The following is a 21666-nucleotide window of genomic DNA, read 5'->3' as shown; positions in this document are numbered from 1 at the left end:
TTTAGTTTTAAGGATAATACCTCTAGTAACAATTGCGTGAGATGAATAAAGATATATATTATATAAAGGTATATATATATATAGGAACGGTAACATTACATTTTCAAAGCACGAGTAACGTTTAAGATATTTATAATGGGAAATTTGAACGGTCCCAATTCCACTTTCCCCTAATGCCGGCTACATACTGTCGCCGACAGATGTAGAATACACTACATACACAGTATATTAACCAGCAATGTATGCCGAAACTGAGACGAAAAAGTAGGAAAGCGGACCCTGGGCTCAAAAGCTCAACGGCTGTGGAAAAAACCGGGAACACGCTCGCCATGAGAGAGGGAAACAATAAATGCGAAAGTTTGGATGTGAATACATTTATTTAACAAGATAGTTCTACTAGGCGGGTTCCGATGAAGCACAATCGTGTGCCTTTTATCCTAAACTCCTGCCCCATATCAGAGTAAGGGATATTACAATTGATGAGTAATTGTGTCTAGTTTGTGATTGATGAGGTTTTTGAACGTGGGGTGAAAATTAGATAACATTCGATGCACCAATCGTCAATCATTTTGAAGAATTGCATCGTCAGGGTTTGCATTAGTGGAGGGTTTTTAACAACACGATATGTTCAGGCACCCGTTTGAACAGCACTTGTTTGTAAAACACCCGGTCTAAAATCGTGCATGAGAAAAATATACCATGAAAAGAACCAATTGTGTTACTTTCCTTCCTAGAGTATAGAGAAATAAATGTGATTACATTAATACATTTTGCAATCTATATTGTCGTTGTTGTGGGACACCGGATGGACTCGATTTCGTTCCCTGGTTAGGTGAGGATAGGAAGATGGAAAATGATATTTTTCTCTTTGACTTCATTCTTACATGTTTACGTAAATACTAATGTAAGAAATTTATTATCGTTAAATTAGTATCCTATCTTATACCTATCCTAAATTACCTTGGGGCTAACTCAATCTGTTTAATTTGTACAAATTAGTTCATTACAATTTACATATAAAGAATATAAACTGGCAGACAATTTTTAGCATTAAGTTGTAGGTGCCTATTGTATCATATAATCTATTTTTGAGTGCAATAAACTAAATATTTAAAAAATATGAGTCCATTTTGCTAGCCGCTTCTAAAACATGTGTTTATCAAACGGGTGATTTTGATTAAACGCGTCCATTTGAAGGTTCCTACTTCGAAACAATGATTAAAGTTTTTGACATAAAAATAACTTATCAAGTACTTATATTATGTATTTTCCGCGAATACTGGCTCTCGTGCGGCATAGATAGATTCTCATACAAGACACTACTTAAAAACTGATAGTATGTAACAACGGCTAAAATTGATGGCCGAAATTTCTTTTCCAGGGAGTAGCTAGATTGTTTATTATAAAAATTATGTTATCCCATTTCCTCTCAAAAGGAAGTATTATAAGTTATAATAACATTACCATGAATTACCAACTATGGACGGTATTGTTATTCTAATGAGGCATTCGATCAAACTAGTTACCTGCTGCCAGATTGTCCCTTCTGTCCACGTGACAACAGAGTTTCCGCGAACAATGAGCGTAATTGTGAGCAGCTGAGCCTTTGTCAGTCACCCCACCCCCGCGCCTCTCCCCCGCCCTGATAGTAGATCTAATTGCATCTAAACTTAATCAAGCGGATTGACGAAGCAGACGTTATTATGTTAATTGATTACGATGCTTTGTATATATTTACGTTATTATACCACGTGGTAATTACTGGATGATTATATTTTGTAGATTATATTTTGGAATTTACCCTTGATTGACTTTTACCATCTGCGCGGGAAGACAAGCAGCTGGTGAATTCTGTTTTCCTTTTGCTTCAGACCTAGTAGGACATTTTGTAGTGCAGATATTAAAATTCATTTCAGAAACCTTTCTGCCGAGCTTGTTAATATAATTGAGGTAAGAATAATATTTCTCTTGGACACATACTGCGTTTTGTTATTGGTCTGCGCTTGCTAAACGGCTTCCTTAGCTTTGATCTTCCGATCACAAATACATTACTCACTGAATCCCAAATTATCCGAAAGGAATAAGGGTTGTCCGAAGTTTCTTTTCGGATTGTTTTTCAATTTTTTATCTTTTTGTAATGTTTGTTTGTAATAATATAGCGGTATTATTACTAACTACATTTTTTAAAATTAAGGTTACAATTGCGCCACGAGTTGTGTAATTTTCCTTTTAATAATGAAATAGTATAATGTAATTTTTGCTACTTCTGTAATAGTGCAATAAAGTGATGTGCGTGTGGTCTGAGGGCGGCCACTTCTCGAAATTCTATGAATATATCCTTGGCAAGTGTACATTATATATATATATCTAAAATAATAATGCAATATTTTATGGAAGATGTGTCGTGTAGGGAACCCCTTGCATTGGTCCTCACGCTCCACAGATGTTCACAAGCGGTGTGCCTTCGGGACAACCCTAATGACTTCATTTTTGGAAGATTCTTGTTTTGACATTACCATCGTAAACGAACGCGATGGCCGTGGCGAGAGTTCACTGTCACCGATTTATTAATAGGATCAATAAAGGTGATTCATTTGAATGTATTTTGTACAGCATTAAAAACCAGGATATTGTCTTATATGTATTATTTTTAAGCAAGATATTTTTTAAATATACAGCTTAAATCCACTTCTACTCTAGTTTAAATTATAAATAGTGATCAGGGGAGCTCACCAGGGAGCACAAACTTGTAGAAGTTGTCCCCGTGATTGGTCGAGCATCATGTCTATAACATTTAACAAAAAATATTACCGTATGTAGAAATTGGATTTCTCATTTTGTAATATGTTTTCTAAGTAACTTTATCAGAACACATATTTAATTTTATAAACAGTAAATTAGAATATTAATAAAACGTAATTTTCGGAATCAAGACGGAAGGCAGCTGTAGCTAGGGTTGCCGCGCTCCAGCAAGCAACTCGCAATTTTCCTGGTTTTGGTTTCCTCGCTCCAGGGCTCCTAACGGCACGTAATGGTTGTCACAGCTCGCGGCTCCGGCTGCACTGGCCTCCGTGCGCATGAACATAACGGAAAAACTACTGAGATCATCGTAGTTTTGATCATTAAAATAACAGATTTAAAATATCTAGGGTGTACTTTCTACTGCATTGAGACGAAATAGTAGATTGTTAGACATAGTGATATGAAAGGATGTAGAGATTATAAGGAAGAACAGATACGTGAGAGACACGCATTTCTTTAAATTACAGATATTCCCTGAAGTAGGTTTATGTAAAGCGAATGCTAAATACCGATGTGGACATAGTTTTCGTGGCTTCGAAGTCGGGTCGGTTAGTAATTAATATTATTTGGCTTGGATTTTTCTCCGCGTTGAAATAAATTAAATAAATTTGATAAATGAGCCCTTAAAAACACAGGACAAATATGAAAAAGATAGGAGCAGAAAGTGGAAAGTTTAGGTCGAAAATTACGTCCGTAAACTAGGCTTAAGTGGTTGTATAAAACGTATGTGGTTGGAAATATTGTGTTGCATAAGAATCGTGACTTTCAGAGCTATCAAATTAACATATTTCTAAAAATACATGACATATATCAGTGAGTTAATTTTCAGCATTCGTCACATGTCGTATTTTTCCAATGTACAGTTCACCGCACATCAAGCAACTCTCGGAATGGACCTCTATATAGCGATAATAGCGGTATCTGCATTAAATTTGGGAAGTTTTATAAGTTGACTGTACACCACCGCCACCAATAAACAAGATGGCATTTGCTCAGAGCAAAGTTCTGGCAGTGTCGTGAAGCAAACAGTAAACAGCTGCGAGGGGATGATAGCAATATGATAGTCGCGGGGCAAGCCAGGTTGGGGAGCTATTTTGTTTTTCTTGTAGCATATTTTAGTTACTGGGTTGGTTAGGTTTGGGAGTTATCCAAATCGACGTTATAAATTAAGTATGTATATATGTTAATACTATCCACTGCTGTTCATTCATTCGCCCGACTGAACACTGAAATTCCACCGAATTTTGTAACAAAAAACTACTAGTAGGTAAGGTACAATTAAATATCACAGTTACCTTTTCGAATATATTCGTATTATTATTAAAATGTGTTTGATTTTTCTACTAGATACTCCTGGGGCCAAGCTTCATTAATCTGGACCAAAATTACAATTCTTATACGGCATTTTTATTTCTTATTTGGATGGAAATAAAAAGAAGTTTGAAGTTCCTATTTTTATAGAAGCAGGTGGGTAACCTAATGAAAGTGATCACCGTTGCCCAGGAACAACTGTAACACTAATTTTATTAAGTTATTCATATTTTGCCGTAAAATATATAAAATTCATAATCAATGGCCTAATTAAGTACTCTGTAAAAGTGAAAGTCTCACTAAATCTACTAATTACGATTGGACACGCTCTGATTGCTCCGAAACTATTTGCAACATCTTCGCGTAAACAAACTATTTTACGCACAATTAATTGGTACCTAGTTAAATTTTCTTCTTGGAATATCACAGACGAGAATGAGAGAGAGGTTATGTACTTAAAACTTAAATGAAATACAGGACTAGATTATCTTTCCTGAAAATATTATTAGATTTTAAACGGCATTAATTTTACTAACTTGTGGTGTTTGAATAAAAGTGTTTAAATTAAAATTATAGTTTAAATTTTAAAATTCAAGTAATAAAATTATAAATCTCAGCTTTTTCTATAAGTAGAATACAGTAACCCGATACCAATAGCCAGTATATGTTCCTGATAAAATCTTATCTCGTTATCAAATATGTGACGTGGTGATAAAGAGTCCACACGAGATTGTATCAGTATAATCAGCTCGCCTAAGAATTAGGTCGAGTTTTACAGATACATCGTGAATATTTTAAGGGAGTGGCTTATAGATTGGAACTAAATTAATGTTTCAATAATAATATATAATAAAACATATAAATGTAACAATATTTATGTATTCCAATAACGTAAAAATGGTTGTTCCGTATCAATAAATCCTGAATCAACAACGACAATTGATAAAAATGATACGTATATTTGTTTGTTTATTAGTAGTGAGCTCGTTTGAGTTTTGTCTTTGTAGTCGAGTGTTAGTGGTGTTCCCTGTGCCGTGGAGAAGCCACGCTGTCTTGGGTAACTCTGTCGTGAAAACTCTTGTGGAAACCGGTCATGAGGTAACCAAAATAATATTTGATTAAATACAACTTTAACGACAGTCATGCCGGACTGCCGCCGCACCGCAGATACGGGAATCGATCTCCTGGAAAATCTTTTTCAGGTTGACTTGCGTCTTGGATAGAGAGAGAGTTTAGTTCGTATACATCAATATGTCGATCTTACTTTAGGGCTCCCTCAATCTATGTACCTACGTTGTCCGTTGAGTGTTGTCAATTAAAAACTTTCCCAAACTTAGCATTTTTTATAATATAAGTAGAATATTAAAAATTACAATATATTCTAGTTGATATCCACTATATTATATTACTTCAAAAATGGGCTTGTTTATTTCGTTTCCTCGCACAAAATCGGCGTAAAAACGCAATCTCTTTCGACGCGTTCGATACTGAAACTTCAAAGTGCGTAGACAAATTACTTTTCGGCGAGATTGATAGACACACAGACACACGCTTTGCTTTTCAAACAGGTGACGTACGTGACTCCCTTCCCGCGGGAGATGGCTGCAGAGAGGCTCACGTATGTTGACGTCAGCGACGCCTTGCGGGGTTACGGCAAGTTAATCGAGAAAAATGTGTCTTGTATCTTAGTGGAATTTAATCAATTCAAACAGAAGGCTACGTTTCTAATGTTAGGCTTATGCCGACTATACATTATTGCGAAACTGTTCGCCGAACTTTGGCGAATTCGGTATACATTGCTGGAAATCCTTGCGGGAAATATAAACTACGCAACGTTCATTCGTTCGCGTCGGCTTCTCTCTGGATTCAGCGAGAGTGTGTAGCCGGGTAGCCGGAGTAATTACAGACCTTGTTTTAATCACTTTTTGGCTATTATTATTATAAGAAGCAAATTACTAAAAACTAAAAAATAGTTAAAGTATTCTTTAACTTTAAAATTTTATTCTTCAGTATAAGTCAGAAACTTAGTGATAGCTAATATTAGTTTTTTCAATAGAACTTCGAGATCGAGTGAGACCACGTCTTCCGATCTCGAAGTTCTACTGCAATTCGATCGATCGACAAATTATCATCTGGACGCAAACCGAGTGTTAACCTATGAACTTCAAATATTAATTTATTGATACACGCCTATTGTGACCGCAATTTGACTAACAAATATGGATTAATAATCGCAGATAACATTTCAGCATTCAGGTTTGAAAGACATAAGTTAAAATATCTCTTATTTATTAGACCAAGTTCAGCTGCCAGAGCTTCTGAAGAGCCCCGCATCGCAATATGAGTGCATGCAGCAAGGACCAGACTTCGCACGAAGGATGTTGCAGCACGACGCGGTGCAAGCGCTGCTGATTGGGGAGAAGTTCGACGTCGTCATAGCCGAGTGGTACTTCAGCGGACTGCTCGCTCCGTTAGTATGGACATTTCCGAAGAACGCTCTAAACAAGGGACCAACACAAGTGGTCAAAAACCGTATGTTGCTAGGTTTTGTCTGGTATTAACGCAACACGGTATTATTTTTTGATTTCACGACACTAAGTAATATATTACGAGCAATATGCAGAGTGGGCTTAGAACTCAAAATATTTGCTGTATCCTTGAAGATTGGATGGCAGAAAATTACGTCTGCCCTTTGTATAAACCTTATTTAGGTTAGAATAAATAATGAGGGCAAATTCATGAGAAAGATAGTGTGGTTTTTTTGGAAGTAGAATTCTTTTTTAACATTTTTGGTGATTTTCTCACATAATCTTGGTGAGTAAATATTCTATAAATATTTATTATTATGTAAATATTATATGTCGACAAACGATTGTTTTATGAAAGTACCTCAAACTCAAAATTCAATAATTCATTATGTCGTATAACCCAAGTTACGTTAGCACGATTATTTCTAAGAAGAGCTAAAAATTCCAAGAAAAGATTGTTATCCTACTAAGGCTTTTGAACCATTCCATCATTCTCAGCCTAGCGTTCGTGTACTCCTGTCCACTAATCTGGTACAGCGCTCCCGAGCTGTCCTGGCACCAGCTGCGGCTGATGCACGAACCCAGCAGCCCGGCCTATTCAGCAGACCTGACCTCTCATCATGTGTCATTGAGACCCTACAGCTTCTGGCAGCGCGTGCAGCAGATGTGGCTTCAAGTCTACTTGAGCGCATGGGGATAGTGCGTTATTATTAATTACATACTTCATTTTTATTTACTTTTTCTTTTTAGTGTCGCCAATCGCCAGTATTTTTGTGAACTGGAATAGGAGCGCTATTAATTGCGATCCATTAAAACATCTTGGAATATAGTTACAACAAGCTTGACTCTCATTATAAACGCTTGAAATTTTACATAAATATTGCAGATATTCTAGTAAGTAGTCTAGTCTAGAAAGAAGTAGACGATGCATCTTACCCTAATTGTAGTCACCTTTCATTATGTTTAAAAATATACGAATTTAGTACCTGTATTCAATTTGACCACGATATGTAGACGCACACAAGCACAATTCTTCATGTTTATCACTTTGCCTTATTGAAAACGGAGAAATTCGTCCCTATATTATAAGCTGAAATCCATTCGCAATAGTATCCAAGTAAAAGGCTTTGTCTGTGATGATAACAATAGTCTGGAAGAACACTTTCTGAGAATTACGATTGATCTATTTCTTAGGTATTTATATGATTGGTTCTTATAGAGAGAGATTCAAAGATTTGCCAATCCAGATTTTCTGGAATATTGGAAAAAAGTATGAAACGAATTGATCCAACCTTTATCGAAGTACAATTTGTGATCGCCTATAAGGGTTTATACTATTATTTTTTATTTATAAAATACAATAACTGTGTTTGCAAAAAGATTAATTGTCGATCACAAATTATTATAATTTAGTTATTATTTCCTTGGCTTTAATATTATCATTCTATCGTTATTATTTTGTAGACGTTCTCTAAAGATATTTTTACTTAGTTTATGTACTTAATTGGAAATTATAACATGTACAGAAGTAAGTTACCTAGGTGTTGTCCTAACTTAATCAGCAGTAGCACTTCGGAGAAAGTAATCGATGATCAATCAAAATGGAGGGAGGACAAACAACGGAAGGAGACAATACCTCATCAATATTTTATGTATAAAAAATTTTTACTTCAGACTTCTACAAAAAAAGTATATTGAATCACTTTGGCTTCACTTAAAAATAAGTCTTTTTCCAAAATAAGTTCTAGTATAGTATGAGTTAATTTCTACAAGATCGATGTTGCGGTGCGTAGATAAGTTACATTATACGTATGTTACAGCTACATCACTAACAGTGTGGAACTCCCAGCCTATCAAGATATCTACCAGCTGCCTTTAGCCATCAATGGCCGGATGCTCCCCGACTATGATACTTTAGTCTATAACGCGTCACTGATGTTCGTGAACTCACACCCTCCGCTTGGGCAGACGATACCAGTACCAGGGAATGTCAGGCTGGTCGGTGGTCACCACATCGAGCTGCCTCTACCGTCATTACAACAGGTAACTTATATGTAAAATGACTGTACGCAGCAGTTGACTGAAGACATGTTATACTTCATACTCAAAACACCACTTGAGTGACTGTTATACAAGACAACGCATCACTGATGTTGTTGGACCCACACCCTTTACTTGGACAAAAAGAAAAGAAAATATAATAATAATAAAAAGAAAGAAAAGAAAAGAAAATATAGAAATAGTTTTTTTTTTCATCTTTGATGAAAATATCTGCACCAATGAAGGCAGTACTAGGTCCACACTTCCACTCTTATAATATTAGTATGGATTTTCAGGAATTAAAATCAGTCATGGATAAAGCAAAAGCCGGAGTGATCTTATTCAGCCTAGGTCCAGATTTCCTCGGCAAGGTGCTGCCACAGGACTTGAAGCGCGACCTGGTGAGGACGTTTGAGCACCTCGAGCAGACAGTGGTCTGGCAGATGGAAGAGAAGCTTGACTTCACACCGAAGAATTTGTATTTGACGAACTCGTCACAAATTAGCATTTTGAGTAAGTCTTCATTTTTCAATGTACCAAAATATTATTTGATAAAGATAGCAGTTTTCATTCCTCAGCAATTGAATTTTACACAGACAATGTAACTAACATAGAATATGCGAGGATGAGAGAGAGAGATAGCAGTAGTGTATCTAATAAGTTAATTATACTTGCAGATCATCCCAATACTTTGGTGCTTGTCACGGTTGGCGACATAGTGTCCATGATAGAAGCTACCTACACGGGTGTACCTGTCATAGGAATACCTCTCCATGGAGATCAGTTCTCCAACATAGATCTGGCAGTGGAGAGAGCCTGCGCGATCAGAGTGGATGTCACAAGATACCTGGTCAGGGAGCTGAAGGATGCTATCAATGAGATTGTTGGTAATTACAGGTAAGAACAGAAAATCAGATTCAAATTCATTTTTTTTGGTCAATCTGTCGTATGCTTTGTTATCGTATCGTTGTATCATCGTGTGCATTTCTTCTCAGCAGTGGTCGTTCCAAAATGTTAGTATCTAATTTGTAGCTTTTTTGATATCACTATATGATATAAAATTCTACTTGAAGAAGTGCCTTCTCAAAGGTATTTCTGAGTAAGTGCTTTGACTTTGAAATCAGTCTAAGGCAATATCTTTCATGTTTTAGCATTAACTGAAGGTTCTTTGCTGTGGTGGTATAAAGCCTATAAAAATTGATTTATTAACCAATAAACAACTTATTTGCTTAGCTATCGAAGCAATGCGAAGACATCGTCTTCCATCTTCCGGCGCCGAATGCCTCCAGCCCACATGGATCTGCAGCACTGGGTGCAGCTGGTGGTCTCCACACGAGGTGCTACACACCTTCGCTCTCCAGCGCTGGGACTTTCTTTTTTTGAGAGGTACTGCGCCTGACTGAGTTTAGTTACATTTAGTAATCAATCTTCAGACTCAAGAGAACTCTTTATTACCTACTTTATATATATATATATTAGAGTTACATATTCGTCTTGTACTACCTGTAGAATGGTTTGGCATTCATATTATTATTTAATATTCTTCTGAAAAAGTACGCTATTGGATTAAAGTAGTAAATGGCCTACCATTCAATGCTTTTTTGCATTGAACAAACAATTGTTTATCTACGGTGTCTCGATTCTGCGCGATCGACGGGTTAATTAATAATTAGGCCAAAAATCTAGTTTCGTTATGGATTAAATATTAGATGGTAAAGTAATATTGTGTCTGTCAGATATAACCTGGATATCCTGGCTGCTTGCGCCATGCTGCTGTGGTTCCTCTCGAAAGTCGTCAAGGTGGTGCGGGTACACCTCCGGGAGGATGAGCACACAGACAGATATGGAAAGAAATACCAATAAAAGTATTTAGCTTGTGTTAATTTTATCTTCGAAAAGGAGTGGGTGCCGTCCTTTTATTTGTGAGAAATATTTATTATGCACTATAAATTAAGTAATAGTTCTACATAACGACTACATACGACTTAACACCTTATCCTTGACTTATTTAGTCCTTTGAAAAGTCCACCTCCCATTGGATTAGAGCCAAATTGATCAAATTTGATGTTTATCACGGGTCAATAGATTGATTAACGATATGACCGTCTTCCGCGGGTTATCCGGCCCTCGATCGCTACAGTAGATACAATACAGAGTCTGGGCTTATAACATATTAATGCGCCTATTTTTTATTATTTTAAATACAACTAAGCAGGCAAACTGGTATGCTGTACCTGCAATACATGTGTGTTGCCGACCGTGAATAGATATTCCTACCTTTTTTAATTACTTTTAAACTTTCGCGTTGCATAATTATATACTAAAGAATAGGTATTAAACACGCACATACCTTTTATGTGCGCATTTAATACCCGTTCTTTAGTACACCTTTTCCAATGTTGTCATTTACAACCTTAGAGTACACAGAAGGAAGTTTCTTTTGAAGCGGCCAGTAAGCGACACTTTGAAATCCAAGGTGATTGATTACTGACTTATGTAAAAAGAACAGCAAGTTTTCCCTAATTATAAAATGTAACTACATATGTTTTTAGTATATATACACGATCACGTCTCAAACTAGTAGATCTATTTGAAAAAGCTTGGTCTCTATGAGTATCTGTATACTTTAATGGCGATGAGATCGTGAGAGAAACAGAAATAGAGTCAGCATTGCCGCCGAACCAGACCGAACTTGAACTTGCCTCAATTAAATGAAGGCCGACATTTATGGGACGTTTAAACTCGGTCGGCTGTAGTTTAAAAAGCTAATACTACCTTGGTAAATCAATTCGCTTGACTATATTTTGTGGCCTGTTTTATGTATCGCACTGCTAGGCAAAGGACTCCTTTTTTGTCTTGAACCGTTTGTTACAACCGCGCTGAAACTTGTCTAGATCGTTCCGCCATTTTTACGTGGTCTACCTCGACGCCTGCGCCCATCGGGAACCAAAGTTGTTGGTGATCTGTGCCCATTCCTCTGGCGCCCAGTTACACTTGAGCCTTGCACTCTTGGCGCCCACGTCAATGATCCTGGTTTTGGCACGTATGTCTGTTTGTGTTTCTGAGCCTATGAAATCTGCGAACACTTAGTATGCTGCGCTCCATTGCGCATTGGCAAACATTGACTCTGAGCATTTGATCATCAGTCAGCGACAGGGTTTGTGCACCGTAGGTAATGGGCAGAATACACATGTCGAAGAGTTCACGCTGGAGACAAAGTGGACGGTTGCCCTTCATTAGCGCTGTCTTTAACCAACACCTCTTCCAGACTGAACGATAAATATGATAAATTAAATTTTATCTCCGTGCCGTGTTAAGTTTTATATGGTAATCCCATTTAGTATATGGTATCCCTTTAAACATTTAAACGTATGACAACACTTGTATTTTTGACGTATCCGGTTCACTTCCTTCTTCTTTTGAATCTGTCATGGCCGGACGTGCTATAAGACCTTTTATATTAATTAGTGTTTATTATAGTTCCTTCGGATTTGTGTAGCTTTATTTTAGCAAATAAATGCTGATACAAACTACTCCGTGTTTGCCTCTCGCCATCCACACTACACTCTGCTCCAATTTAACATTATCCACCATACACGATAAATTTTAGCATGTAAACACGCAGTTACCATTAAATAAGTAGGTATTAGTTTTAGTGGGTTACGAACTTTTTCTGACCACAACACAAACAAACATAAACCACCCCTTTATGAGTTCAGAGGAAAATTTCAAACCATAATACTATTTTGGTACGTTTAATTGAAGTAAATGAAATCGGGACTTTTAAAATTATTTTTGAATCAATATTATGGGATTTTTTCTTCTTCTCAAATATAATGCAATAAAATACTCTAAATATTATTACTGTTTGGCATATTAACGTGTTAGACATTACATGTAAAATGTCGCTGTGCTGTATTGTTACGAGCAAGTGTGTTGAAAATTTGTATTAATGTTGATGATAGATAAAACAAAATTGTTCATCGATAAATCCATTTACGTTTTCGATTCTATATCTGCGTAAAGCTTGCCTTTCCAATTCCAGCTACATTGCGAGACGGTCGTAACTTTTCGATCTCGAGATCTCAAAGTAAACTTTTTATCGATGATGTATCGGCTTGCGGCCAACAACTGGAGAGCTGAATGACTTATTTTTACGATGATCCTATTTTTAATAATACTGAAATTGAAATAGATGGATAGATTATTATATTTTTGCGAGAGACTCCAAATTGGGACGACCGTATAATTATTTTAAAAGTTAAGCTGCAAGTACATTTGTAATTTAGGTAGAATAAAATACATGTCACAATAAATACATTGATAGCTCGACTCAACAACAAAAGAAATGACGAAGAGATAAATATCCATCCTATATTTTATCAATGTACGGAAGTTCTCTCGTAAATAATAAACAGTACAAATGAACTATCATTTGTAACTTGTGTTATCGGCATAAGTAATTACCATTATATTTGTATAAGTCAATATCATTATTTTTATATGCAGAACCATCAATGACACAGTAGGGGGCAGTAGCTACAGAAAAAGGAAGGCATTAATTGACTAACATTAATCGAGTTTGCGTTGTTAATCGAATCCCGCCATCACACATAATATCTAGTGTCCCAAATTTAATTTTTGTAAAAAACTTATTATGTTTCGTAATTCAAAATTTCTAAATTCTTTATTCAGCCTCGGACGGGCACTTATTGATTTAATTGAGCTACATTACATAGATTCTGTTTATGGCCTCTTTTGCGTTACTGTACGGGATGCATTACGACATAGCTCATAGTAAACAGCTTTGTGTTTCACACTGCTTATTATGAATATTTGGGTTGTTTCCAATCTATCCAACTACATCTAGGGTAAGTCGTCCAAGTCAAAAGTTTGAATATGGGTCAAAATAGCCGTAGTATTTTTCTTCTTATTATATTCAATCAGTGACGATGTTTTTAATCTAATGAAATGAAACAAACTTATCATGCTGGAGACATCGAAACAAAAGCAACAGCGCTACAATTTACTTGTCAAGTCCAGTCACAAGGAGACATGGAAGCGAGGCATCTCGTCTTTTTCCAGAAATAAAAATAGTATCTATCTAATTACGAAAATGTAATATAGGAAATAGGTATAACATTTTCTTGTCATTTCAAGACGAAACAAATTTTTTTTTCCCTTATTGTTGCACACTTTTTCGGAATTAATATCGATTTAATACAACAGAAATGTTAGTATTTTTTGTTTTATTTTTCAAAATGGGATTAAATTTCTGTTGCTCGTATATTCGTCTGAATTGACGGCCGTCTACGTAGATATTTAATTTAAATTCCGAGCAAAATGTATTGAAAACCCATCGTATACTTTGAGACGACTCACGTAAACATCAAATAAATATTTTAGCTCCTATTACCTCCCCGTAAAGTTTAATGTGAGGTACACGAAATACGCATTCCGATTACGGCATTCTAAAAGCAATTTTCAGTTGCTATTTCTAGGTCTATCCAATAAGTCGGATTCTGAATTAGCTACTAGATCGAAGTGAGATCCAAGAATTGCTAATCTTGGGATAAACACATGTCTTGATCTGATGCGTTTATAGTATTCGGTAAAAAGCTTTGATCCTTCCCTTGATTCCTGACGTCAATGCCCGTCTTTGCAAACTTATGAGATCTCAATATTTCAAATAGTTCTTAGAATGATTCAATCAAACTACTACTGTAAATGCGAATCCTGTAAACCCAATCGCTTTGTTTGTTTGTACACTCAAACTGAGCGAAGCAATAATGTGTTGGATGGTTTTATTCAATTAAACAGATTTCATAAAATTATAGCTTGATGGGGACCAATATTGTTTAAGTGAACAATTTACTCTTATATCATGTGTGGTTATATTACAAAGTTCTTATTCGCCGGATCTAATGTCAGATCAATTCCATGTCATGCATTAACGATTGCAATATTGCATAGCATCCGAGACGTGGTATGCGTGGAGACCGTGCATGCTCTTTGGTTAGGTATGTGAAATATTTATTTATATGGATGGAAATAGTCAAGTAAAACCATTAAAATAGGCTAATAAAATAATATTTTATTTCATAGAAACTTGCAGAGCTGCAGCCTCATGACTTTGACCAACTTATAGAAAATCATTGCAGATTGGCCGCTGTAACCGACATATAGAGGTTTATGCGGAATGACTTGATGTGATGTTGACTGTACTAGAATTATAACCTGGATGTGTACCGAAACAGGTATGCGTGTAAATGGAAAGGCCACCGGTGAAGGGAATCAATAACTTCAAGGCTGTCTAGGAGTTAACCTGATCATTAAAATTCACGTACATTCTTAACATCCACTGAATTGTATTCAGTTCAATAACTTTTTTCTTTTCGAAGGTGTTATTGCTAAAACCGGTGGCAGATCTTATTCAAGTCGTCTAAAGGCATCTAATATATAGTAGTTGCATTGTCGCATTCACACTAGTGAATTTAAATTGTCATCCAATATCTACTCGGTTTCCTCACGATGTTTTCCTTCACCGAAAGTAAGAGATGCCAATGGTAACTACTATTGATACATTACCAAAAGTTGGTATACAAACTCATGTGGCACGAGTAGGAGTAAAATCTATATTACTTGACTTTGGATTAGCCGTGCTAAGTTTACAGATTTGCTATATAAATGGGCGCCAAATAAATCATTTGGACTCGGACCGGATTCTCGCTTTGCAATTTTAGGAAACCAAACCGCTTTCGATAGCATGTCGAGGACACAGGAAACCCTTCCTCTGCGAAGTCGGTTAGTGTTGCTAGCGCTACACTCTCGCTCATTGTCGCCGTGGGAACCGGACCATTCAGTGTCAGTAAACATTTATAGACTGGTCATGAATGACTACACTTGCTGAATCTCTGTAGGTGCTTCGTCAATGATATAAACGCGAGAAATATATAATCAATAGTAAAAGAAATTACAGCAAATATCACGGCTTTGTATTTTTTTAAATACGGTGGAGGTCCGGCGGCTAAACCTGTGATAGAATTGTCCCAGGTTTGAATCCTTTTTGTGCTCGTGCCAGACGAATTCATAGATATACCAATTTGACTCATATGTTCTTCTGTAAGTAATGTGATTTTATAGACCACCACTACTACCATCACATTTTCTTATATTTCATTTTATATAAAGCTACCGGATTGCTTTTGTAGACGATTTCAATCAATGACCTCTTGATCGACGATCGTCTCGCCTCACTGCTCGCGGTCGCTGGCGCTGTCGCCAGCAACTGGCACGGAATGTGGTAGTATCTCCCGGCACTGCATTCCGAAGCGGTCCCTTCAGGAATGCAGCATTATTTTAAATAAATATGCCGCTCGCTGCCATTGACTTTGACCCACATTTTAATTTATAGTTTATACGAAAATACGGTTAAATCTATATATAAGTACCTTTATGTTTATGATATTATCTTGTAACATTTTAAGACATTAGGTATAGCGAAGAAATACAGGGATAATAAAAATGAAGAGTCAAAAATATAAATTTGGAGATAAAAATAAAATAAAAACACATAATTACGTAAGTATGTATAGGATGGCGGCACACCAAATATGATAATTTCAAGTTGGGGCTCAAGTCTAGTTCACAATTAATAAATGCAAACTTGCTGTTCCTTCAAAGCTTGTGAGATGAATATGAAACGTAGATAAAAGTAATAAAATCTGGAACAGCAAAATATATACAATTTATACTTACTATAATACTATATACACATACTGCACCTACTTGACCGCCCGCCGCCGTTAGGTTGGAGGGAGCTAAATATTATTCGCCTCCGAGCCCAAATTAGTTTAAATACCCCATTTCGACTCAACAAGTTGTACAAGACTTGGCACTCCGTTTTTCTCGGATTCGTAAAGGAAATTGTATTACGGCATCCGGGCGGCGCCAATCAAACATGTTAATTAAAGATATATTAACGCTTTCTTCCGGGTTTTGGTCTTGGTAGACGATATTTGTTATTTGGACGGAATTACTTTTTAAATCCTATTTGAAATTACATAGATGCATGATGCGGAGGTAAATTACAGGGTTTTACTCAACTTTGACATTGGCAAAATGAAAAAAAAAAACAAGTACAGAGACATAAAAATAAAAAGTAGCGTTTGCCGCCCATGTGTAAAAATATATGGACTCAATTAAGCCGTTATGTATTTCTATCGGTGGAATTGAGAAATAGTTATATTAAATAAGATTCTACAGTTTATTACGCTCGTCTTTGAACAACTTTTACAATCTGTGCGGGAGGAGAGAGAGCTGGTAGTTTTTTACAGACTAGGCACGGAAACAGAAAAAGATAAAACAACAGTTAATAAAAGTTCTTGTGTAAGTATATTCGGACCTTTAGCGTAAACAACTAAAAAACTAATTCAGATCAATCGATCTTCATTACAGCAGTTAAGAAATTGTACTAAAGCAATTAGGGATAGACAGACAGACTACACTTACGGACTTTTTATTGTCTCTACGAAGCTATTTGCGGAAGAGTTTAGCAGTGGTTCGGGTATTTATTGCAATGTTGTTACTATGGTAATTAAACGGTTCTCTTGTGGGATGCTTGATGGATACAGTCAACAAATTCTGCACAAAATATATGTATTATAAATACGAAATTGAAACCACGCAAAGGTTTTGAATTACAATTTCGCGTTCTGAAGACACAGGTTTCGATCCGCAGCTGGTCTCCTGCACCATGTTATGTGTATGTTTCTAAAATTTAACGAGCTTTTTAGGGAATTTGATTCACTCCATCAAATCCATAATACAAAAAAATATAATAATGTCTATCGTAAATATGAAAAGTTATTTTATATTCAAATCTTTTTTAATATAACAGTTTACAGGTCATTTTCAACTTTGACATAATATAAATCTACCTAAACCACATATATTTTGCAACGGAGGAACTAGAGGCAGCCAATTATTTTCGCTACTAATACAAATCCAGTTCAAAACGTGAATAAATCACATATGAAAATTGCTATAAATCTCGTGCTCTTATTATATTTGTACTCTCAATATATCGCTCACGGGCGTCACACTAAACATTCCAGGAATTGTTTATGAACTAGTTACATTTACGTAAAGAGTTATCGAGCCATTCCAAGCCAAGACATTGAAGTATATGTTCTTACAAATACTACAATATCTATGGCATATCAAAGGCAATTTCGCGGCAATTATCGGGGCATGCGCGGTTACACAATGTTTTGTTTAAAAATTTTAAATATTACGTATGTAAGTATTTGTAATCCGAAAATTGTATGATAAGGTTTAGAGAGACTTAGAAAACTATGGACACTATCCGGTTGATATAGTTTAATTACATATTTAAAATGGATGGTAATTTTAACACAAACTGCGATACAATACTATAAACACATAGATAACTTAAAAATTACAAATACACAATAAATGTATGTCGCAGTTGTTGCCAATCTGTATGGGCAAATGTATGGGCTGTCGACGCACAGCAGCGCTGACATTCTGCAATTCTAACATTATTACATTATTTGCTCTCATTGCAACAACATTTTTTTTACTAATATTTTCGATCAGTATTTTTTATCACATAAAGTTAGTTTTAGGGTCACGAACAAAAATCAAAAAGCTATCTGCAAACCTAATGACGAGGTCGATATCGTGGGCAGTTATCGCAGGCTAATTCCGTTAGCGGCACTCCATCCGTCCCTATATAGATTTAGCTCAGAGAAGGTGAACAGGGAGCCATTATAGCATCAATTATGATGTTGAAAATGATGCCACCAGGTCATCCCTCAGAGGTTTCAAATGTGTTTCAAGTGCATAAATCAAGATAAGTATCCATGACACCTAAAATATGTGTGGTTTTTATTTACCTAAATCAGCTCATATTTAATATACATTATTTAATCATTAGTTACTGATAAATGAGGAAAAATAGGAAAAAATGAATGAAATTACTTTTACTTCTGACGATTGCCATAATGGTGGCCTACCATTCCAGACAGGACAGACCCCAGGTATTCTGAACTTCTTTTGCAGATAGTGTGTTATTGCTAACACTGCGGTATCGGATTGCATTACTAACTGAGAAACAGAAATCTCTCCAGTTAACGTTAGAATTAGCTTTATTGACAACTATAAGGAAGGACATGGAACAAAAAGTTTGTGCTATACATACAGAGCTTGGTCTCTGTTATTTTACCGCGTGCGTGTGACACTAAACAAGTCACCGGCTCTCGGTCACAAACCACGGCCTGAAATAGAGGTACGTTATCTCATGCACGTGCCATTATTTCGGAGTCACAAGTTTGATAGACTTTTGAAGCAAAATTAGATTATTTCTCATGGGAATCCGAGACATTATTCTGATACTACTCAAGTATTAAATTATAATTGTTCTCGTGTCTTTTATACCTTATTAACAGAGCGAGTGAAGTCTACAAATCAATGTGTGTTTGTATGTTATGTTTGTAACCGATAACTTTTGAACCGTTAGTCTGATTTTAATGAAATTTAGACGGTATGTTATGTCAATAGAAATTTTAATTTCGTGGGGAATCAAAATCGGTTAAGTCGATTTGAAATATTCACAATTTTGTAAAAACTCATCAAAGTTGTGTTCACGAGGTCTAAGTTCATGGCGAACAACTAACTAGTTTAGAAACAAGTAACAAATCATTTTCTTTTATTCAATGCAACATTCGCAGCCCAGCCACGAGTGAGCCCTGGGGTTCGGCTTTTACTTCTTCACTTTAATTAACTTGTAATTTCACTGTAACACTTTGGCTTCATAGTTCACCTCAATGAGATATATGTATTTGCCCAATAGGTACGTGACTAGAGGAAGGAAATTAATGGTAACGTTCTCGTCAGTTAATAATTCAGTGACTTGGAGAGTGCTCGCGTCAAATATTGAATATCTAGACAGGGGAAATCAGCAGCTCACAGCAAGGGTTCGGGAAACAAGCTTGTAGAGGGTATTTCATGAAGGTCTCATTCGTTTAATGTTTTAATGATTGATTACACTATTCATGATCGACATTCTCCCTTCAATTTTTTAGGTTCGGCGATTTTACTGGCCCGACGTGAACCCTACTTGGGAATGCTATTGTTATCTGTCAGCTGCCAAGCTAGTTCTATTTTAGGGTTCCGTGTGGTTGCGCTGCACGCTACACACCACGACATACGACATATGTCACTCTGGTAGTGAGTCGGGCAAAAAAACACCAGCCTGCTGTAGTGAAAAAAGACGCATTTTTGTTTATCAAAAACCTTTGTTTCATATGAAATCTCAAGCTCTTAGTTTTATTAATATCTCTCGTTATATTTGTAAGGCAGGAAGTGTAATAAATGGGCGCGTTGAAAACACAACTTGTTTTTTCCGATTCCGCGGATTCTAACCAAAACATATTTTTAAACATTCCGGTATTTTTGGCAGAAACACTGCACATGGCTCTAACCAGGTAGAGAATTTGTATTTAACTGTTAAAAGATCGGATCAATTAGACATTTGTTTGGTATGTTAGGTGTGAACATTTTAGAAATATTTATTTTAAATTCTGTCGAAGAAAAACAAATTTAAGAATATATACTATATTGACGTTTAGACGATAGACGTTTTAAAAAATAGAAAAGTACCACAAAGCTTAAAAACCCACCTCTTCAGCCAGTGTGTCCTCCCTACTGTCACCTCTGGTGCCGAGACATGGACTCTTACAAAAGGAACCATGTACAGTTGTGCAAAGAGCCATGGAAAGTTCAAGACATGGTCTCCAGAGTCGCGGCATTAAAATGGAATTGGGCTGGGCACCTGGCTAGAAGGAATGATGGAAGATGGAGTAAAGCTGTAACTGAGTACCCCAGAACTGGAATACGGAGCGTAGGACATCCGGCAGCTAGATAGGTCGACGATGTAAAGGAAATTGCTGGCAACAACTGGATGGGGATGGCCCAGGACAGATATGGTTGGCGGAGACAGAAGGAGGCCTATACCCAGCAGTGGAGGGCTGCAGATGATGACAAAATATTGAACAGCAACCAGATGGGTTTGCGCCGGACTATTTAAGAAGAATCTTATGCCCAGATTCTTCCTAAATAGTCCAACCATCGAAATCATCATCATATCGAATGTGTTATATCGCTAACACTGGTGTCAGAATTAATTCGAGTCGCCTAAAGGCATCTAACATGTCTTTTACGACTACATACCGCCATCTAGTGAGCATTATTTCAATAATGCTTGACAACCCAATTCTGCCTGCAGTCGTAATATTACACACTAATGTGTGCAGTATGCTCACGGCACTTTTCTTGACCGAATAATATAATATGGATGTCGATTAAAACAAACTGTAGGTTAATCAAAGCAAGCAGCCTCATTTTTCCGTTGCGTCGACGCAGATTGTTGCCGCACCGTCGTTTTAGATAGGTTTACGTACATTGGCGTACGTTGACGCAGGCAGAAGGAGCGCAACGGAGTTGCGTGGCCTCGCTCACGCAGTAAACATTGGTATATTTTTTAATGTTTCAATTTAACATAAATATTTTCGTATTGGAATCCAGTTTAGATATCGTGGGTAGGTTAAATAAATATCCGATTTAGTTTTACCATTAACATTTTTGCAGAAATCACTGTTTACATTTGATTGCCTTCAATCGATCCGTTATATTTTAGACGGTTGTTTATAAAACTAAATAGGTATATGATGGGTATGCACATCATTCGCAGAATAACAAAAAACACTACTCAGTTTTTCCAATTTTCCAGTATGGGGGCACTGAAATGTGGACGCTGAGACTACACGAGAGGAGAAAAATCGACGCTATGGAATATAGTAGAATTCGAGAGGGCTGCACATATTCATAGGCGGGCTTCTTAACCGTTACACCACCACTGCTTCAATTTAATTGTACAATTACGAAAATTCTTCTAACACGT

General features: G+C 36.4%; 1 protein-coding gene across 3 annotated transcripts; it reads left to right on the top strand.

Moving 5' to 3' along the window:
- The first annotated feature begins 4867 nt into the window (after positions 1-4867).
- On the top strand, positions 4868-12167 carry LOC128683449 (UDP-glucosyltransferase 2-like). 3 transcript variants are annotated; one of them, XM_053769116.1, is made up of 9 exons: positions 4868-5211; positions 5682-5766; positions 6409-6583; positions 7179-7340; positions 8462-8684; positions 8978-9194; positions 9359-9578; positions 9915-10067; positions 10418-12167. In XM_053769116.1, exons 1-9 carry the CDS (start codon positions 5062-5064, stop codon positions 10542-10544), a joined length of 1512 nt encoding a protein of 503 aa, XP_053625091.1. In that variant the 5' UTR covers positions 4868-5061; the 3' UTR covers positions 10545-12167. The 3 variants fall into 3 exon arrangements, with proteins under 3 accessions (XP_053625091.1, XP_053625090.1, XP_053625092.1); XM_053769115.1 differs by having other exon boundaries at positions 7140-7340; positions 10418-12164; XM_053769117.2 differs by lacking the exon at positions 5682-5766 and having other exon boundaries at positions 5127-5211; positions 7140-7340.
- The last annotated feature ends 9499 nt before the right edge of the window (positions 12168-21666 follow it).

This window comes from Plodia interpunctella, chromosome 3, assembly GCF_027563975.2.
Source record: "Plodia interpunctella isolate USDA-ARS_2022_Savannah chromosome 3, ilPloInte3.2, whole genome shotgun sequence".
NCBI lineage: Eukaryota > Metazoa > Arthropoda > Insecta > Lepidoptera > Pyralidae > Plodia > Plodia interpunctella.
The sequence above is the reverse complement of the archived record's forward strand: the minus strand, read 5'-3'. Positions and strand labels throughout refer to the sequence as shown.